The following is a 16,567-nucleotide window of genomic DNA, read 5'->3' on the forward strand; positions in this document are numbered from 1 at the left end:
AAAAATATTCATATAAAAATAATCATTTTAGACAAATATATTTTCAACTTAGACTCGTCATATCTCAGAATTCCCTTATCTCACAACATAGCGCTTTAAGTGAATATACCTACAAGTACAAGCTTTGAAATAAAATACGTTTCATCTTTGTCCGCCGTGGGGCATTTTCTCATATTAAAGTTCCCAATGTCCTTTTCTAATAATTTGAGAGATGAGGTACAAACTTTATAAAAAATTGAAATGAGGGCTAATTAATTTCCTAAGTTTGAGAGATGAGGTACAAATTTTCTGAAAATTTGAGAGATGAGGTATAAATATTCTAAAAATTTGATAGATGAGGTACAAATATTCTAAAAATTTGAGAGATGAGGTACATTTTTTTTCTGTGTGTGTATTGTATACCTGCAGCGTATTATTCTGTCCTATGAGCTCGGCGATGGCGGGCGCGGCCTCGGGCCCCAACCGGGCGGCCTGCAGCCCTACAGAGATCAGCGCGCCGCCCGCGCACAGCGCTCGAAGCGAGTGAGAGAGTGTTGTGTGTTTTGTTTTCGATGCCTACTCGGGGAAATGATCAGGCCTGGTGTTACAGTCTCTTTCTCATTCTATCTCTCTCTCTCTCTCGTTCTATATATATCTCTCTCTCGTTCTCTCTCGTTCTATCTTTCTCTCTCTCTCGTTCTATCTCTCTCTCTCTCTCGTTCTATCTCTCTCTCTCTCTCGTTCTATCTCTCTCTCTCTCTCGTTCTATCTCTCTCTCTCTCTCTCTCTCGTTCTATCTCACTCTCTCTCTCTCTTACCTGCAGCGTGTTGTTCTGCCCTATGAGCTCGGCGATGGCTAGCGCAGACCTTGACCATCACTAAAGCCCGGTCCGTGAGCACGTAGAATTTTGTCCAATGACCCCAAGCTACCCATCCTTATCGCTCGCGCGTAATTATATTGCTGTCGCGACTGTGCGACGGGCGCCCGCAGTGAGTGTGCGAGCGCGATAGCAACATAATTACGTGCGCGATAAGGATGGGTAGCTAGGCTAGCTAGGTCATTGGACAAAATTCTACGTGCTCACGGACCAGGCTTTAGTTGGGTTATTGGCGGTCAAGCTGTAGATCCTGGCTACACAGGAGTTGCAGCGGTGGGAATAGTACCTGCAGCGTATTATTCTGTCCTATGAGCTCAGAGTCTCTCTCTATCTTTTTCTTTCTCTCTTTCGTGTAGCGTGTTGTTCTGCCCTATGAGCTCGGCTTTTGTCGCTCGTGTTTTGTTTGCGTTGCCTACTCGGGGAGATGATCAGGCCTGGTGTTACTGTCTCTCTCTCTCTCTCTCTCTTACCTGCAGCGTATTATTCTGCCCTATGAGCTCGGCGATGGCGGGCGCGGCGTCGGGCCCCAACCGGGCGGCCTGCAGCCCTACAGAGATCAGGGCGCCGCCCGCGCATAGCGCTCGAAGTGAGTGAGAGAGTGTATTAAGAATAATAATGTGTACAACGTACAGTTTTCTTGGCGAAGGTATTCAAAAAATGACTCAGTGTCGTCAACAATATGGTGTAATTTAGCTTGTCTTGTGTACGATGCCCACTCAGGGAATGGTGATGATGATGAATAGGCCTGGTGTCTCTCTCTTTTGTACGCCGCTCGTGTTTTGTTTTCGATGCCTATTCAGCAGTACTAGGGGAGATGAACAGGCCTGGTGTTGTCTATCTCTTTCTCTTTCGTGTACGCCGCTCGCGTTTTGTTTTCGATGCCTACTCGGGGAAATGATCAGGCCTGGTGTTACTGTCTCTCTCTCTCATTCTATCTCTCTCTCTCTCTTACCTACAGCGTATTATTCTGCTCTATGAGCTCGGCTTTTGTCGCTCGTGTTTTGTTTGCGTTGCCTACTCGGGAAGATGAACGGGCCTGGTGTTACAGTCTCTTTCTCATTCTATCTATCTCTCTCTCTCTCTCTCTCTTTCGTGTACGGCCCTCGTGTTGTTTTCAATGCCTACTAGGGGAGATTAACAGGCCTGGTGTTACTCTCTCTCTCTCACACACTCTCTCTCTCTCTCTCTCTCTCTTACGTACGCCGCTCGTGTTTTGTTTTTGATGCCTACTTGGGGAGATGATCACTGATCAGGCCTGGAGTTACTCTCTCTCTCTCTTACCTGCAGCGTGTTGTTCTGTCCTATGAGCTCGGCGATGGCGGGCGCGGCCTCGGGCCCCAACCGGGCGGCCTGCAGCCCTACAGAGATCAGCGCGCCGCCCGCGCACAGCGCTCGAAGTGAGTGAGAGTTGTGTGTGTTAGGAATAATAATTATGTAAGTACTACGTAGTTTTCTTGGCGAAGGTATTCAAAAAATGACTCAGTGTCGTCAACAATATGGTGTAATTTAGCTTGTCTTGTGTATTCGATGCCTACTCAAGGAAATGGTGATGATGATGAATAGGCCTGGTGTCTCTCTCTTTTGTACGCCGCTCGTGTTTTGTTTTCGATGCCTATTCAGTAGTACTAGGGGAGATAAACAGCCCTGGTGTTGTCTATCTCTTTCTCTTTCGTGTACGCCACTCGCGTTTTGTTTTCGATGCCTACTCGGGGAGATGATCAGGCCTGGTGTTACAGTCTCTTTCTCATTCTATCTCTCTCGTTCTATCTCTCTCTCTCTCTTTCTCTCTCGTTCTATCTTTCTCTCTCTCTCGTTCTATCTCTCTCTCTCTCTCGTTCTATCTCTCTCTCTCGTTCTATCTCTCTCTCTCTCGTTCTATCTCTCTCTCTCTCTCTCTCTCGTTCTATCTCTCTCTCTCTTACCTGCAGCGTGTTGTTCTGTCCTATGAGCTCGGCGATGGCGGGCGCGGCCTCGGGCCCCAACCGGGCGGCCTGCAGCCCTACAGAGATCAGCGCGCCGCCCGCGCACAGCGCTCGAAGCGAGCGAGAGAGTGTATTAAGAATAATAATTATGTAAGTACTACGTAGTTTTCTTGGCGAATGTATTTAAAAAATTACTCAATATCGTCAACAATATGGTGTAATTTAGCTTGTCTTGTGTACGATGCCCACTCAGGGAGATGGTGATGATGATGAATAGGCCTAGTGTCTCTCTCTTTCGTACGCCGCTCGTGTTTTGTTTTCGATGCCTACTCAGGAAGATGAACAGGCCTGATGTTACTGCCTCTCTTTCTTTCTCTCTCTCTCTCTCACTGTCTCTATCTCTATCTCACTCTCTCTCTCTTTCATACGCCGCTCGTGTTTTGTTTGCGTTGCCTACTCGGGAATATGAACAGGCCTGGTGTTACAGTCTCTCTCTCTCTCTCACTGTCTCTATCTCTCTCTCACTCTCTCTCTCTTTCATACGCCGCTCGTGTTTTGTTTGCGTTGCCTACTCGGGAATATGAACAGGCCTGGTGTTAGTCTCTCTCTGATTCTCTCTATTTCTCTCTCTCTTACCTGCATGTTATTCTCCCTATGAGCTCGGCTTTTGTCGCTCGTGTTTCGTTTGCGTTGCCTACTCGGGAAGATGAACAGACCTACTGTTACTCTTTCTCTCTCTTTTTCTCTTACCTGCAGCGTGTTGATGTACAAATTTTATAATAATTTGAGAGATGAGGTACAAATATTTTAAAAAATTTAGAGATGAGGTACAAACTTTCTAAAAACTAGAGATGAGGTACAAATATTCTAAAAATTTGAGAGATGAGGTACAAATTACTTTTCTGTGTGTGTACCTGTAGCGTATTATTCTGTCCTATGAGCTCGGCGATGGCGGGCGCGGCGTCGGGCCCCAACCGGGCGGCCTGCAGCCCTACAGAGATCAGCGCGCCGCCCGCGCACAGCGCTCGAAGTGAGTGAGAGAGTGTATTAAGAATAATAATAATGTGTACAACGTACAGAGTTTTCTTGGCGAAGGTATTTAGTTACTCAGTGTCGTCAACAATATGGTGTAATTTAGCTTGTCTTGTGTACGATGCCCACTCAGGGAATGGTGATGATGATGAATAGGCCTGGTGTCTCTCTCTTTTGTACGCCGCTCGTGTTTTGTTTTCGATGCCTATTCAGCAGTACTGGGGGAGATGATCAGGCCTGGTGTTACAGTCTCTTTCTCATTCTATCTCTCTCGTTCTATCTCTCTCTCTCTCTCTCGTTCTATCTCTCTCTCTCTCTCTCTCTTACCTGCAGCGTGTTGTTCTGCCCAATGAGCTCGGCTTTTGTCGCTCGTGTTTTGTTTGCGTTGCCTACTCGGGAAGATAAACAGACCTGGCGTTACTATCTCTCTCTCTCTCTCTCTCTTTCATTGTCTCTCTCTCTCTTACCTGCAGCGTGTTGTTCTGCCCTATGAGCTCGGCGATGGCGGGCGCGGCGTCGGGCCCCAACCGGGCGGCCTGCAGCCCTACAGAGATAAGCGCGCCGCCCGCGCACAGCGCTCGAATTGAATGAGAGTTGTGTTTCTGCTACTATAAGCTACTGTGTCGCCATCTAGCGCACAACACGTATATTTTTTACAATGGGTGAAGAAATCGCGCGCGTGCGTCACTCACTATTCGCTCGTGTATCCATTGTGAACTAAACCCCGCGCGTTTTACTGTCTCTCTCTCTTTCGTGTTCGCCGCTTGTGTTTTGTTTTCAATGCCTACTAGGGGAGATTAACAGACCTGGTGTTTACTGTCTCTCTCTCTCTTTCGTATGCCGCTTGTTTTGTTATCGATGCCTACTTTTTTTTTTATGTGACAGGAGGCAAACGAGCAGACGGATTACCTGATGGTAAGTGATTACCGTCGCCCATAGACACCCGCAGTCCTAGAGGCGTTACAGGTGCATTGCCGGCCTTTAAGGTGAAGATACGCTCTCTTCTTGAAAGCTTGCAGGTCGTATCCGTCCGGAAACACCGCAGACGACAGTCCATTCCACAGTTTGGTTGTACGGGGCAGGAAGTTTCTAGAGAAACGTACTTGTGGACTGCCAACCATCTAAGGATACTTGGATACTTGGGGAGATGAACAGGCCTGGAGTTACTATCTCTCTCTGATTCTATCTCTCTCTCTCTCTTACCTGCAGCGTGTTGTTCTGTCCTATGAGCTCGGCGACGGCGGGCGCGGCGTCGGGCCCCAACCGGGCGGCCTGCAGCCCTACAGAGATTAGGGCGCCGCCCGCGCACAGCGCTCGGACGCCTTCCGTGCCGACTGCGTTGCGGCCGATGTTCAGCACGCACAGCGATTGCGAGGAGCGCTGGAAGAAAGAAAGATTATTTATAGTATATTGGTTATATATAATTAACTTTTTTTTTAAATATAACCGACGTCAAATGCGTGAACACAAAAAAAAAACTAAAAATTAAAAATTTTGATAATACCTATTCAACAAAAAAATAATCGTTCAAATTGGTTCATAATCGGCGGAGATATTGCGTATAAAAAAGTTCATCCCCAATTTTCCACCCTTGGGGGTGAAATATTTTCTTCAAATTCGCATGAAACCACCCTTTTGATAATAACTATTCAACAAAAAAAATTATCGTNTATCCAAGGCAGGTATTTGACCGCAATCGCATTTTTTCATTATTAAATTTAAATGGGACCACCCTTATTACCTATACGCCGAAAAAAGATTTGTTCAAATCGGTTCATAATTGACGGAGTTATCGCGTAACAAACATAGAAAAAAAAAACATACGGGTCGAATTGAGAACCTCCTCCTTTTTTTGAAGTCGGTTGAAAATGAAACCCGTTTTCCGTTGTCACGACATAACATGAAAACGGCTTGACCGATTTGGCTGATTTTTTTGTAGTTTTCTAATACTCTGTACAAGGTTTTTACGGAAAAAAATTTAAAGAAAATCTCTACGCTAAGGCGGTACGAAGTTCGCCGGGTCAGCTAGTAGGTTATAATTTATGACGATATGTGACTAAAAAATTTTAATAAATGAATAAGACCTGTCTAAAAAGCGCCATCTATCGTCATTGCTTAAAATCTACAGCGCTGGACAAACTACTGTTTTTGACATTCGTAAATATTCATGCGGGGGAAGCCGTGAAACGCCATCAACAACATGATAAATCTAACGGGAATAAAACGAGGTCCACGCGTACGAAGTCGCGGGCGGCCGCTAGTATTGTATAAAATGTCTCACCAATGCTTTACTGAGGTGTGCCGCACAATTTCTCGTGAGCTGGTTATTCCATAGCACTAAGAATGCTAGACCTCTCGCTTCGTAGCCGGTCACTGCAAAATAATATGGATAATATTATTGATTGTCCACAATAGGAACATAATGTTGACAGCTTTTTTATAAATATATTTATCATAAGTATAGGCGCAGACCACCGACGTTTAGTTGGCCTAAATTGTATGAAGAATCGCCCGATATCAAATCGGTGTAATGTGCGCACTTTCATACATCTCCATACTGATTAACAGCCCGACCCAACTATCGGCCAACTAAAAATCGGTGGTCTACGCCTAGGCTAAATGTTACAATAGGAGCCTAATGCCTGTTTTCACCATCAATCCCTAATTTTTAAGTGACCCCTATGGTAACAAATAACAGGACTTTTTTTAACATTAGGGATTACTTAAAAATTAGGGATTGATGGTGAAAACGGGCGTAAGGATCTCCGCTAAAGCGAGTTTTAGCGGAGATCCTTAGGCCTGATTTCCACCAAGGCGGAGCGGTGCAGAGACGAAAGATGTGCGGCGAAGCTGGCAAGGTATTTCCACAATAGCGGAGCGGAGATGTCTGAGCTGTGCGTAGCTGTCTGTCTATTGCTATCTATGAAACACCGCACCGCTCCACTCTTCTTCTCTTCTGCTGCTGTCAAATTCTATAAAAAACAGGTGCGCCCGACACTTTCCGCTGGACCCATTTTCACCGTAGGGAAGCGGAATAGAAATGTGCAAATAATGAAACTGATTGATTATTCAAAAATCTTCTCTGCTCCGCCTTGGTGGAAGCCGGGCCTTAAGTTTTTACCTAGTATGTACCTATTTTTAACCTTAATGAGTTAACATAAGGATAACTTACTCGGACATCTGTGAGGTGAGACTGGTGACGCGGGTGACGCGGCGGCCGACGGTGGAGTTTGAGCGCCCTGTTCAACCAAAGCGTCCGCTATGTGGCCCAAACCCGTGTCCTGAAAAATGATTTAACTTGTTATAACAGGACTATTCACACCTCTCGTTCCCACTACAACTCCTGTGTAGCCAGGATCTACAGCTTGACCGCCAATAACACAACCAGTGAAGGTTAAGATTGTCCCGGGGGAAAGTTAAACGGTCATGGACCCGTAACGAAATTAATCAGAAGAACATAAGAGGAGTTCGAAGTGATGGCTCGAGTTCCACTTCACTTCAGCGCAAAGCAGTTTTAAATTGTTACATCATCGTCATCATCATTCGGAGTACTTCAAGGCAGCGTTTTATAGCCTATCTCAATTCGGAGCACAACAACTTAGCATTTTATGCGGTCTTATATTGTAAAATCTGTAAAAGTTCGGAGTTCCCGAGGGTAGCATACTGAGACCATTGTTGTTACTAGTTGACACGTATAAATAAAGCACCCCAAGGCAGCGCATTTGGATCTTTACTTTTTTATTACTTTATCTAAATTCGGAATGCCACAGGGCAGCGTCTTGGCACCTTTACTGTTTCTGGTCGACATATCTGAATTCAGCGGATGGCAGGGAGGTATACTAACCCCAAGATTATTCCTAGTATACCTGTATCTGATTCACAGCTGTATCTTAACATTAAGCCAGAGTAAAGCAGTTATTTGCGAGGCGTCCAACGGTCCTAGGTCACAGAAGAACACGTCCCTTAGTTTAATAATAACTTTTAATCGCTATTGGACCTTTACAAATGCAATATTGCAGTGTCTCAAGGCTGCATACTGAAACCATTATTGTTCTTTATTATTATACATTGTCTACTAAATCCAGCATACCCCAAGGCAGCGTACTGAGATCATTACCTTCCTAGTTTACGAAAGTTCGGAGTACCCCAGGGAAGTATACTGGCACCATTATTATTCCTAGCTAGTGTATGTACTTGTTTTTGAGGTTAATGCCCGTTATCACCATCAATCCGTATTTTTTTAATGACCCTTATGGTAACACAACAGGAATTTTGTTTTCAAAGGGGTCACTTAAAAATTAGGGATTGATGGTGCAAACGGGCATAAAGCTCTTAGGTTCTTTGGATTATGGTACCTGTATCTGGTTATTGGAGAGGTCCAACAGCTGTATCCTAGCATTAAGCCGTCCGACGGTCTTGCACAATTGTCACCGAGGAATTATATTCCATAGTTTGTTTCAAGTGTATCTGGTTAAATCTGGAGTACCCCAAGGTAGCATATTCACTATTCTCGGTTAGCCTTTGTATAAATAAGTGCGGAGTGTCCCTGGGAGTCATATTGGGCCCATTATTATACCTTATCTACTAAATCAGAGCACCGCATTTCAGATTTCTTTATGCTATATGCTTTGTCATGTCACAATATGTCAATGCCACCCCTCCCGGGCGGCTCTCATACCTCAGGCACTGACTGTAATAAGCGCTAGACGTATTATCATCACTATTGTACCTGTATCTGGTTATTAGATAGGTCCAACAGCTGTATCCTGGCATTAAGCCGGAGTAACGCGGCGATTTGCGCGGCGTCCGACGGTCCTAAGCGGTTGTCACCGAGGCGCAACTCTCGCACTGAACTGTTCGACTTGAGGGCTATCACTGGAACAAGAGTATATTGATTAGTGACTTGTAATAGGATTGTTTCTTTAAAAAAACTGGAAAAATATTGGACACATATTTTTATTTGACCATCAAACAAGTAATTACGAAGTTATGGTGCGCTGAAGTTCCACGAGTCATCACAAAGTGCTACACTTTAAAGCACTCCTTGACGTTATGGGCCTTTTCTTTTGAACTTTGGCGCATAGGACCTAGTAAAGGGTTTTCTCACTTCTGATCAGGGATCTTGAATAATAGTTAGTTGTAGGGGTCTGAATAATAGTTGAGGGTGTCTGAATGATAGTTATGGGGATCTAATCTAATGATAGTGGTGGGGGTGTAAATTATAGTTGTGGCGACCTTATTGATAGTGGTGAAGATATTATTGATAGTTGTGGGTTTGTTAATGATAGTTGTTTTCTGTTTTTTTTTCTCTTCGGCCGGCTGTGGGCCGGTTTGACCTACCTAGACACAGCAGCGGTTCTCCACACAGCGAGCACCGCTGTAGACATAACGCGCGAAGTCGGCACGTGAGCTTAAAGCTGTGGGTGGATGCTAGAAACTATGGGGGGCCGCTGGAAACTATGGGGGGCCGGATTGACCTACCTAGACACAGCAGCGGTTCACCGCACAGCGAGCACCGCTGCAGACACAGAGAACGTAGTCGGCACGTAATCCTCCAGCTGTGGGGGGTCGCTGCGTCCTGTGGGGGGCCGCTGAGACCTGTGGGGGGCCGATTTGACCTACCTAAACACAGCAGCGGTTCTCAGGACAACGAGCACCGCTGCAGACATAACGCGCGTAGTCGACACTGAGCGTCCAACTGTGGGAGGCCACAACTATGGGGGGCCGCTGGGACCTGTGGGGGGCCGCTGGAACCTATGGGGGGGCCGATTTGACCTACCGAGACACAACAGCGGCTCTCCGCACAGCGAACACCGCTGCAGATATAACGCGCGAAGTCGGCATGTGAGCGGAAGAAGCGCACGCGCTTGCACCTATGGGGGGCCGCTGAGACCTGTGGGGGCCGCTGAGACCTGTGGGGGACCGCTGGGACCTGTAGGGGGCCGGTTTGACCTACCTAGACACAGCAGCGGTTCTCCACACAGCGAGCACCGCTGTAGACATAACGCGCGCAGTCGGCACGTGAGCTTCCAGTTGTGGGGGGCTGCTAGAACCTATGGGGGGCTACTAGAATCTATGGGGGGCCGCTGGGACCTATGGAGGGCCGGTTTGACCTACCTAGACACAGCAGCGGCTCTCCGCACAATGAACACCGCTGCAGACACAACGCGCGAAGTCGGCACGTGAGCGGACGGAGCGCACGCGCTAGCACCTATGGGGGGCCGCTGAGACCTGTAGGGGGCTGGTTTGACCTACCTAGACACAGCAGCGGCTCTCCGCACAATGAACACCGCTGCAGACACAACGCGCGAAGTCGGCACGTGAGCGGACGGAGCGCACGCGCTAGCACCTATGGGGGGCCGCTGAGACCTGTGGAGGGCCGCTAGGACCTACCTAGACACAGCAGCGGTTCGCCACACAGCGAACACCGCTGCAGACATAACGCGCGTAGTCGACACTGAGCGTCCAACTGTGGGAGGCCACTGAGAACTATGGGGGGCCGCTGGGACCTGTGGGGGCCGCTGGAACCTACGGGGGGCCGGTTTGACCTACCTAGACACAGCAGCGGTTCTCAGCACAGCGAGCACCGCTGCAGACATAACGCGCGTAGTCGACACTGAGCGTCCAACTGTGGGAGGCCACTGAGACCTGTGGGGGGCCGCTGAGACCTGTGGAGGGCCGCTAGGACCTACCTAGACACAGCAGCGGCTCTCCGCACAATGAACACCGCAGCAGACATAACGCGCGTAGTCGACACTGAGCGTCCAACTGTGGGAGGCCACTGAGACCTGTGGGGGGCCGCTGAGACCTGTGGAGGGCCGCTAGGACCTACCTAGACACAGCAGCGGCTCTCCGCACAATGAACACCGCAGCAGACATAACGCGCGTAGTCGACACTGAGCGTCCAACTGTGGGAGGCCACTGAGAACTATGGGGGGCCGCTGAGACCTGTGGAGGGCCGGTTTGACCTACCTAGACACAGCAGCGGCTCTCCGCACAATGAACACCGCTGCAGACACAACGCGCGAAGTCGGCACGTGAGCGGACGAAGCGCGCGCGCTAGGACCGGCGCGTGCGCCGCTTCTAACGCGCTATCGGACACTTCTAGCTCGGATAGCTCTGCGCTCTGGAATAAAGAAACAATAGTATTTATGGGCTGAAAAAGCTGAATTTAATTAAACTATAAAAACCTAAATGTCAGAACCGGTCTTAGTGGAAATCCTTGGGGGAGACATTTGTCCAGCAGTCGGCAGTTCGGCTGAAACGAACGAAAGAACCTAAATGTAGCCTTTTTCAAATGCAAATAAATCATCATTTATCATGTCTCTGGTAAACTAGAGAGAGTTAAATCTCTGGATATTTCCCTAGATAGAGTAGCACTCCAAATGGATATGAAACAAGCCTCATCATCATCAACCAAAACGTACAGATATTTACTAGGAAACTTACTGGGTAGGTCGAATTGCTGGTACCTGTAACCTGAGACAGGTGATCTCTTACCAATATAACCAGCCAACAAATCGACTCTGTGGTGGTTAATTCACGGGATACTATTCCCACAACTACAACTCCTGTGTAGCCAGGATCTACAGCTTGACCGCCAATAACCCAACTAGTGAAGGTCAAGTTTGTCCCGGGGGAAAGTTAAACTGTCATTGGACCCGCAACGAAATTAATCAGAAGAACATAGGAGTTGGAAGTTAAGGTTAAGGTGTTAAGTATCCAAACCGCAAGACGTTATTTTTTTTTATCCACAACGAGGAAGCTCTTGGCCTGTATCTCACCTGATGGTAAGTGACGATGAGGCCGAAGGTGGAAGCGAGCTTCACCCGGAATCCTCAACCACACAGGAACTGGCTATCTTACCTCTAACTGCCGGAACACAACAATGCTGTTAACATTGTTGTTATGGCGACAGACTTAGATTAAGATGGTGGTAGCTAGCCAGGCGGACTTAGAACAAGCCCTGCCACCAACCAAACCGAACAGAAAAATCTACCCCCACTGGGAATCGAACCCGGGACCTCTGCGTCTGAAGCTGGTGGTCTTACTACTAAATCACAGAAGGCAGTTAAATGCCAGTCATTGTCTTGAATGTATTACCTTCTTGATCATCCTGGAAGCGGCCTGCCACCCCCGAATGCCGAACTGACGCTCGCCGTTAATGCTGACCACTATCGCGCTCTCGTAGTATTCGATCATGTCGAATATCGCCTCCTGGAATACACAAATATGGAATTTGAAGGGTTTTCGGCAAAAGGGGACACTATAACAGTGAGAAATTATTGTATACGCCGTGAGGCGGGGCGCACGCCAGCATCAGAGGCTCTACAAGGCTGTTATACGAAGCCATATACTCACTTTTTCTTTAGCTGGTGCTAAACCATGGTGGTGGTGGTGGTGGTGGTTCTTGGTAGTACCAACCGCATGGTCTTCTATTGTCAAGTCTTTAGCTGCACTGCACAAGCCCCAGAGGCGACACAAGGCTGCTAATATAAATCCAAAGCCACTACTATCTTATGATCGATCATCACACGGTCTATCTACTATCGCCCTATCACTCACTGCTCCCTCATTTTTGGGCTGCGACAAGAAGCTACATTCTTTGGCTGGTATACTAAGCTATCTTCTGACTACTCTCTAATCGCCGTACCTATCACGTGGTCTTCTACTTAGTGCTAAGTCTTTGCTGCGACAATAACCTACATTCTTTGAATGAGCCATCTTCTCACCGCCCCACATTTTTGGCTGCAATATGAAGCCGCTCCCTATTAGTCGATCATCGTGGTCTATCTAGACGACTTTTTCATTCATTCGCCGAGTCATGAAGCTATCGCACCACACCATCGCAGTATCTAGCAGTTAGGACTCTGGCTGCTTCTAGAACTCTCCTGACTCACCGCTCCCTCATCATCGATCACGGCCTGGTGTATCTCCAGCCGCCGGAACTGTACCCTCCGCAGCACAGCCTCCAACGCGTCCGCCGGCGCCGAGCCTTGCAGGACACATTCGGACAGCGTGAGGCGGGGCGCACGTGTCGCTCCACCGATCGCCGTCTCGGGCAGTTCCTGGAAAGAATGGTTCAAAATCAAAATATATTTATTCAGTTTAGACCACAAGTGGCACTTATGAACTTCAAAATATAGTAAACTAGCTTTCCGCCCGCGGCTTCGCCCGCGTGGAATTTTGTCTGTCACAGAAAAACTTTATCGCGCGCGTCCCTGTTTCAAAAACCGGGATAAAAACTATCCTATGTTCTTTCCCGGGACTCAAACTATCTCTATGCCAAATTTCATCAAAATCGGTTGCGAGGTTTAAGCGGGAAAGCGTAACAGCGGGAAAGCGTAACAGACAGACAGACAGTCTGTCTGTCTGTCTGTTACGCTTTCCCGCTTAAACCTCGCAACCGATTTTGATGAAATTTGGCATAGAGATAGTTTGAGTATATATATACAGTGTGTCCGGGCATGTAGTGATCAAACTTTAAAGGCGTAATCTATGAACAATTTTATCGATGAAAATACTTCAAATTTGGGGCTTGACCCATTTCTCGAAAAATTACATCGATTTAAGTTTTTAATTTTTAGTTTACACCTCTTCTTTAAAAAACAAGTGAAAGCGTGGGTAGCTTAAAACATTAATAGGCAAATATTTTATATCATGCGATAGCCAATAAAATTATCTATTAGTAGAAGAAGAAAAGAGACACAAATTTCATACATTTTATGGGAGTAGGAATGGATTGAATTAGAAAAATACATTACTTTTTTCACTTCTTTTTCAGTTATTTTCCAACACAAGAAAAACCGGGTCGTTAAGGTATGTTTTATTTGCATTGTATTATTAGTATTTGAGCTATTCTACAAAACGAATGTAAATTTATTAGTCTACGTCTATTAGTTTCGACGTAATCGTTAAACAAAGATACCCCTTCCCAGCGGTTTCCATAGCGCACGCGACATGCGAAAATGCACTGCCTGAAAGAATCACACAACCTATTCCGATTACTATGGAAACCGCTGGGAAGGGGTATCTTTGTTCAACAATTACGTCGAAACTAATAGACGCAGACTAATAAATTTACATTCGTTTTGTAGAATAGCTCAAATACTAAAAATACAATGCAAATAAAACATACCTAAACGACCTGGTTTTCCTTGTTTTGGAAAATAACTGAAAAAGAAGTGAAAAAACTAATGTATTTTTCTAATTCAATCCATTCTTACTCCTATAAAATGTATGAAACTTGTGTCTGCTTTCTTCTTCAACTAATAGATAATTTTATTGGCTATCGCATGATATAAAATATTTGCCTATTAATGTTAAGCTACCCACGCTTTCACTAGTTTTTTAAAGAAGAGGTGTAAACTAAAAATTAAAAACTTAAATCGTTGTAATTTTTCGAGAAATGGGTCAGGCCCCAAATTTGAAGTATTTTTATCGATAAAATTGTCCCTAGATTTTGCCCTTAAAGTTTGATCACTACAAGCCCGGACACACTGTATATATAGTTGGGATAATAAAAAAGAAAAGGTAGCACTTATGGGGCACTTTACATGTCTCCTTATCTTTTGGGTCCTACCAGCGCTTCGAGACAAACATATGACAAGTGCTGAGAAGAAACGCCAGAACAAACTCAGTCACCACTAACGGTAAGAATAACCAAATTCAAGTACATCAAATATGTGCAGACTGAACTGACCACGCATTCTTGTCATCAATATAGTCTCGAACCTTGTAGTACCCTTTGGACATAAGGGTATTTTTATTTCGTTCATCATCAGACTCAGTGCATTTAGTCTCCACTGCAGGAGGCTAGCTTATCTAATTTACCAGGGGCAAATTGAGGATTCGTGCTACACATCCCACGCTGGTAAGATGAGTTGGGAACGCGTGATACTCTCTTAGTCGCCTCTTGTGACTTTCACGGGCAGCTGGCAAATCCGTCATCGGCTTTTACTGCAATACAAAATCTAGGGGAGAATCGCGTTTTTATTACTCATCAGAATATTAGTTAATTCTTTGCAAAGATCTTTCAAGATTATAGTCAAGTTAAGAAGCAACTTGTAAGGTTTTTATTTCCGGTCCCAATTCTATACTATAGTCTGGTCTGTGAGCACGTAGAATTTTGTCCAATGACCCATTGTCCATGAATATAATTACGCGCGAGCGATAAGGATGGGTAGCTTGGGGTCATTTGACAAAATTCTACGTGCTCACGGACCAGGCTTTAGTTACAGATAACTTATTTATATATTTATTAAAAAAACTTTTTTACGAGACTATTTCCACCTTCCACCTCTCGTTCCCACCGCTGCAACTCTAGTGTAGCCAGGATCTACAGCCTGACCGCCAGTAAAAACCCAACCAGTGAAGTCAAGTTTGTCCCAGGGAAAACCTAAACTGTCATTGGACCCGCAACAAAAATTAGAAGAACATAAGGATCGACTAAAGCCAGGTCCGTGAGCACGTAGAATTTTGTCCAATGACCCCAAGCTACCCATCCTTATCGCTCGCGCGTAATTATATTGCTGTCGCGACTGTGCGACGGGCGCCCGCAGTGAGTGTGCGAGCGCGACAGCAACATAATTACGCGCGAGCGATAGGGATGGGTAGTGTGGGGTCATTGGATGGGATTCTACGTGCTCACGGACCAGGCTTTATTGTCAACTAACTACTGGTGGGTGCTTGTATCCAGCTATAAACTTACCCGTATCTGCTGCAGCACGGAATCGATGGCTGGCGTGCCATGCCGCCGGCACGACTCCAGGTATTCCGCAGCCAGCTGCGCCTTGCTGGTTGAGGCGGCTGGAAAGAAAGAATAGCACACGTAAATAAATATATTTTCAAGTTCAAATTATTAATTAGTATGTAAGCCCTTTTCAGGGCACTTATACAGGCTGTCCCAAAATATTGTGTCATGATGAAGATCAGAGGTAGAGCATCACTAGGGCTACCCGAATCACCGACTTTTGATATTTTTCGAGTATATGATTTTAAGGACATCCTGTATATCCCAAAATAGCTCGCTCTACCACCACTTCGGAAAAACATATTATAACGCGGGAACTGTGATATGATCCGTCAAAATAAATCAATTTAACTAGCGGCCCGCCCCGGTTTCACTTGATCTTCGTATAGACAATCTACATAAAGAAGTCGGGTTCCCAGTTTTATTGGATATCAAAAAAAATCAGACAAAAAAAAGAAAAATAATTATTATATTACGGAGTTCCGAGCCAAAAAGTAAGATACATTCAAATTCAAAACGTTTATTGCATGTCACATTACAATTTATAATTATACAGGGTGGAATTTTGTAATGCCACCTGGAGGGAAAGTACTCTTAATATTGTAGATAGAAAAAAATTCTGGAAGAAAACATTCCTTTATTTTTGAAAGGAAATAGAACTGCATTCAAAGATTTCCAAAAATTTGCTTGACACACCCGGGAATCGAACCAACTAAAATCTGTTAAAAATTACACCCCGTATTTTTATTGCATCGATCGTTAGGGTCAAGTATAAGGATGAAATCTCTCTAACAAACTTGATAAATCAAATGAAAGGAAATCCATTAAATCTTAAATTATTTTAATTGTGTACAGAAAATTGTATGGTATGGTAGATAATTTTTGAAAAATTTTCGAAAATCTATCAATGCAGTTCTCTTTCTTTTCAAAAATAAAGAAATGTTTTCTTTCAGTAAAATTTTCTATCTGCAGTATGAAGAGTACTTTCCCTCCAGGTGGCATTA

At 45.6% G+C, this 16,567-nt stretch overlaps 1 protein-coding gene across 1 annotated transcript in view; it reads right to left on the bottom strand.

Annotated features, from left to right (window-relative positions):
• Positions 1 to 4,979: 4,979 nt before the first annotated feature.
• Positions 4,980 to 16,567, bottom strand: part of LOC114364704 (protein phosphatase 1 regulatory subunit 37) — a 42,894-nt gene continuing 31,306 nt past the window's right edge. The window contains exons 2-11 of the mRNA XM_028320963.1: positions 15,522 to 15,619; positions 12,712 to 12,879; positions 11,915 to 12,028; positions 10,784 to 10,937; positions 10,231 to 10,241; positions 9,929 to 10,022; positions 8,541 to 8,686; positions 6,984 to 7,092; positions 6,093 to 6,184; positions 4,980 to 5,191 (exon numbers count right to left, since the gene is read on the bottom strand). Coding sequence (XP_028176764.1) covers positions 4,994 to 5,191; positions 6,093 to 6,184; positions 6,984 to 7,092; positions 8,541 to 8,686; positions 9,929 to 10,022; positions 10,231 to 10,241; positions 10,784 to 10,937; positions 11,915 to 12,028; positions 12,712 to 12,879; positions 15,522 to 15,619 — 1,184 coding nt within the window. The 3' untranslated portion in view covers positions 4,980 to 4,993. The remainder of the gene's footprint in view (positions 5,192 to 6,092; positions 6,185 to 6,983; positions 7,093 to 8,540; positions 8,687 to 9,928; positions 10,023 to 10,230; positions 10,242 to 10,783; positions 10,938 to 11,914; positions 12,029 to 12,711; positions 12,880 to 15,521; positions 15,620 to 16,567) is intronic.

Source organism: Ostrinia furnacalis, unplaced genomic scaffold (genome assembly GCF_004193835.3).
Source record: "Ostrinia furnacalis isolate ACB-3 unplaced genomic scaffold, ASM419383v2 OfSCF0434, whole genome shotgun sequence".
Lineage (NCBI taxonomy): Eukaryota > Metazoa > Arthropoda > Insecta > Lepidoptera > Crambidae > Ostrinia > Ostrinia furnacalis.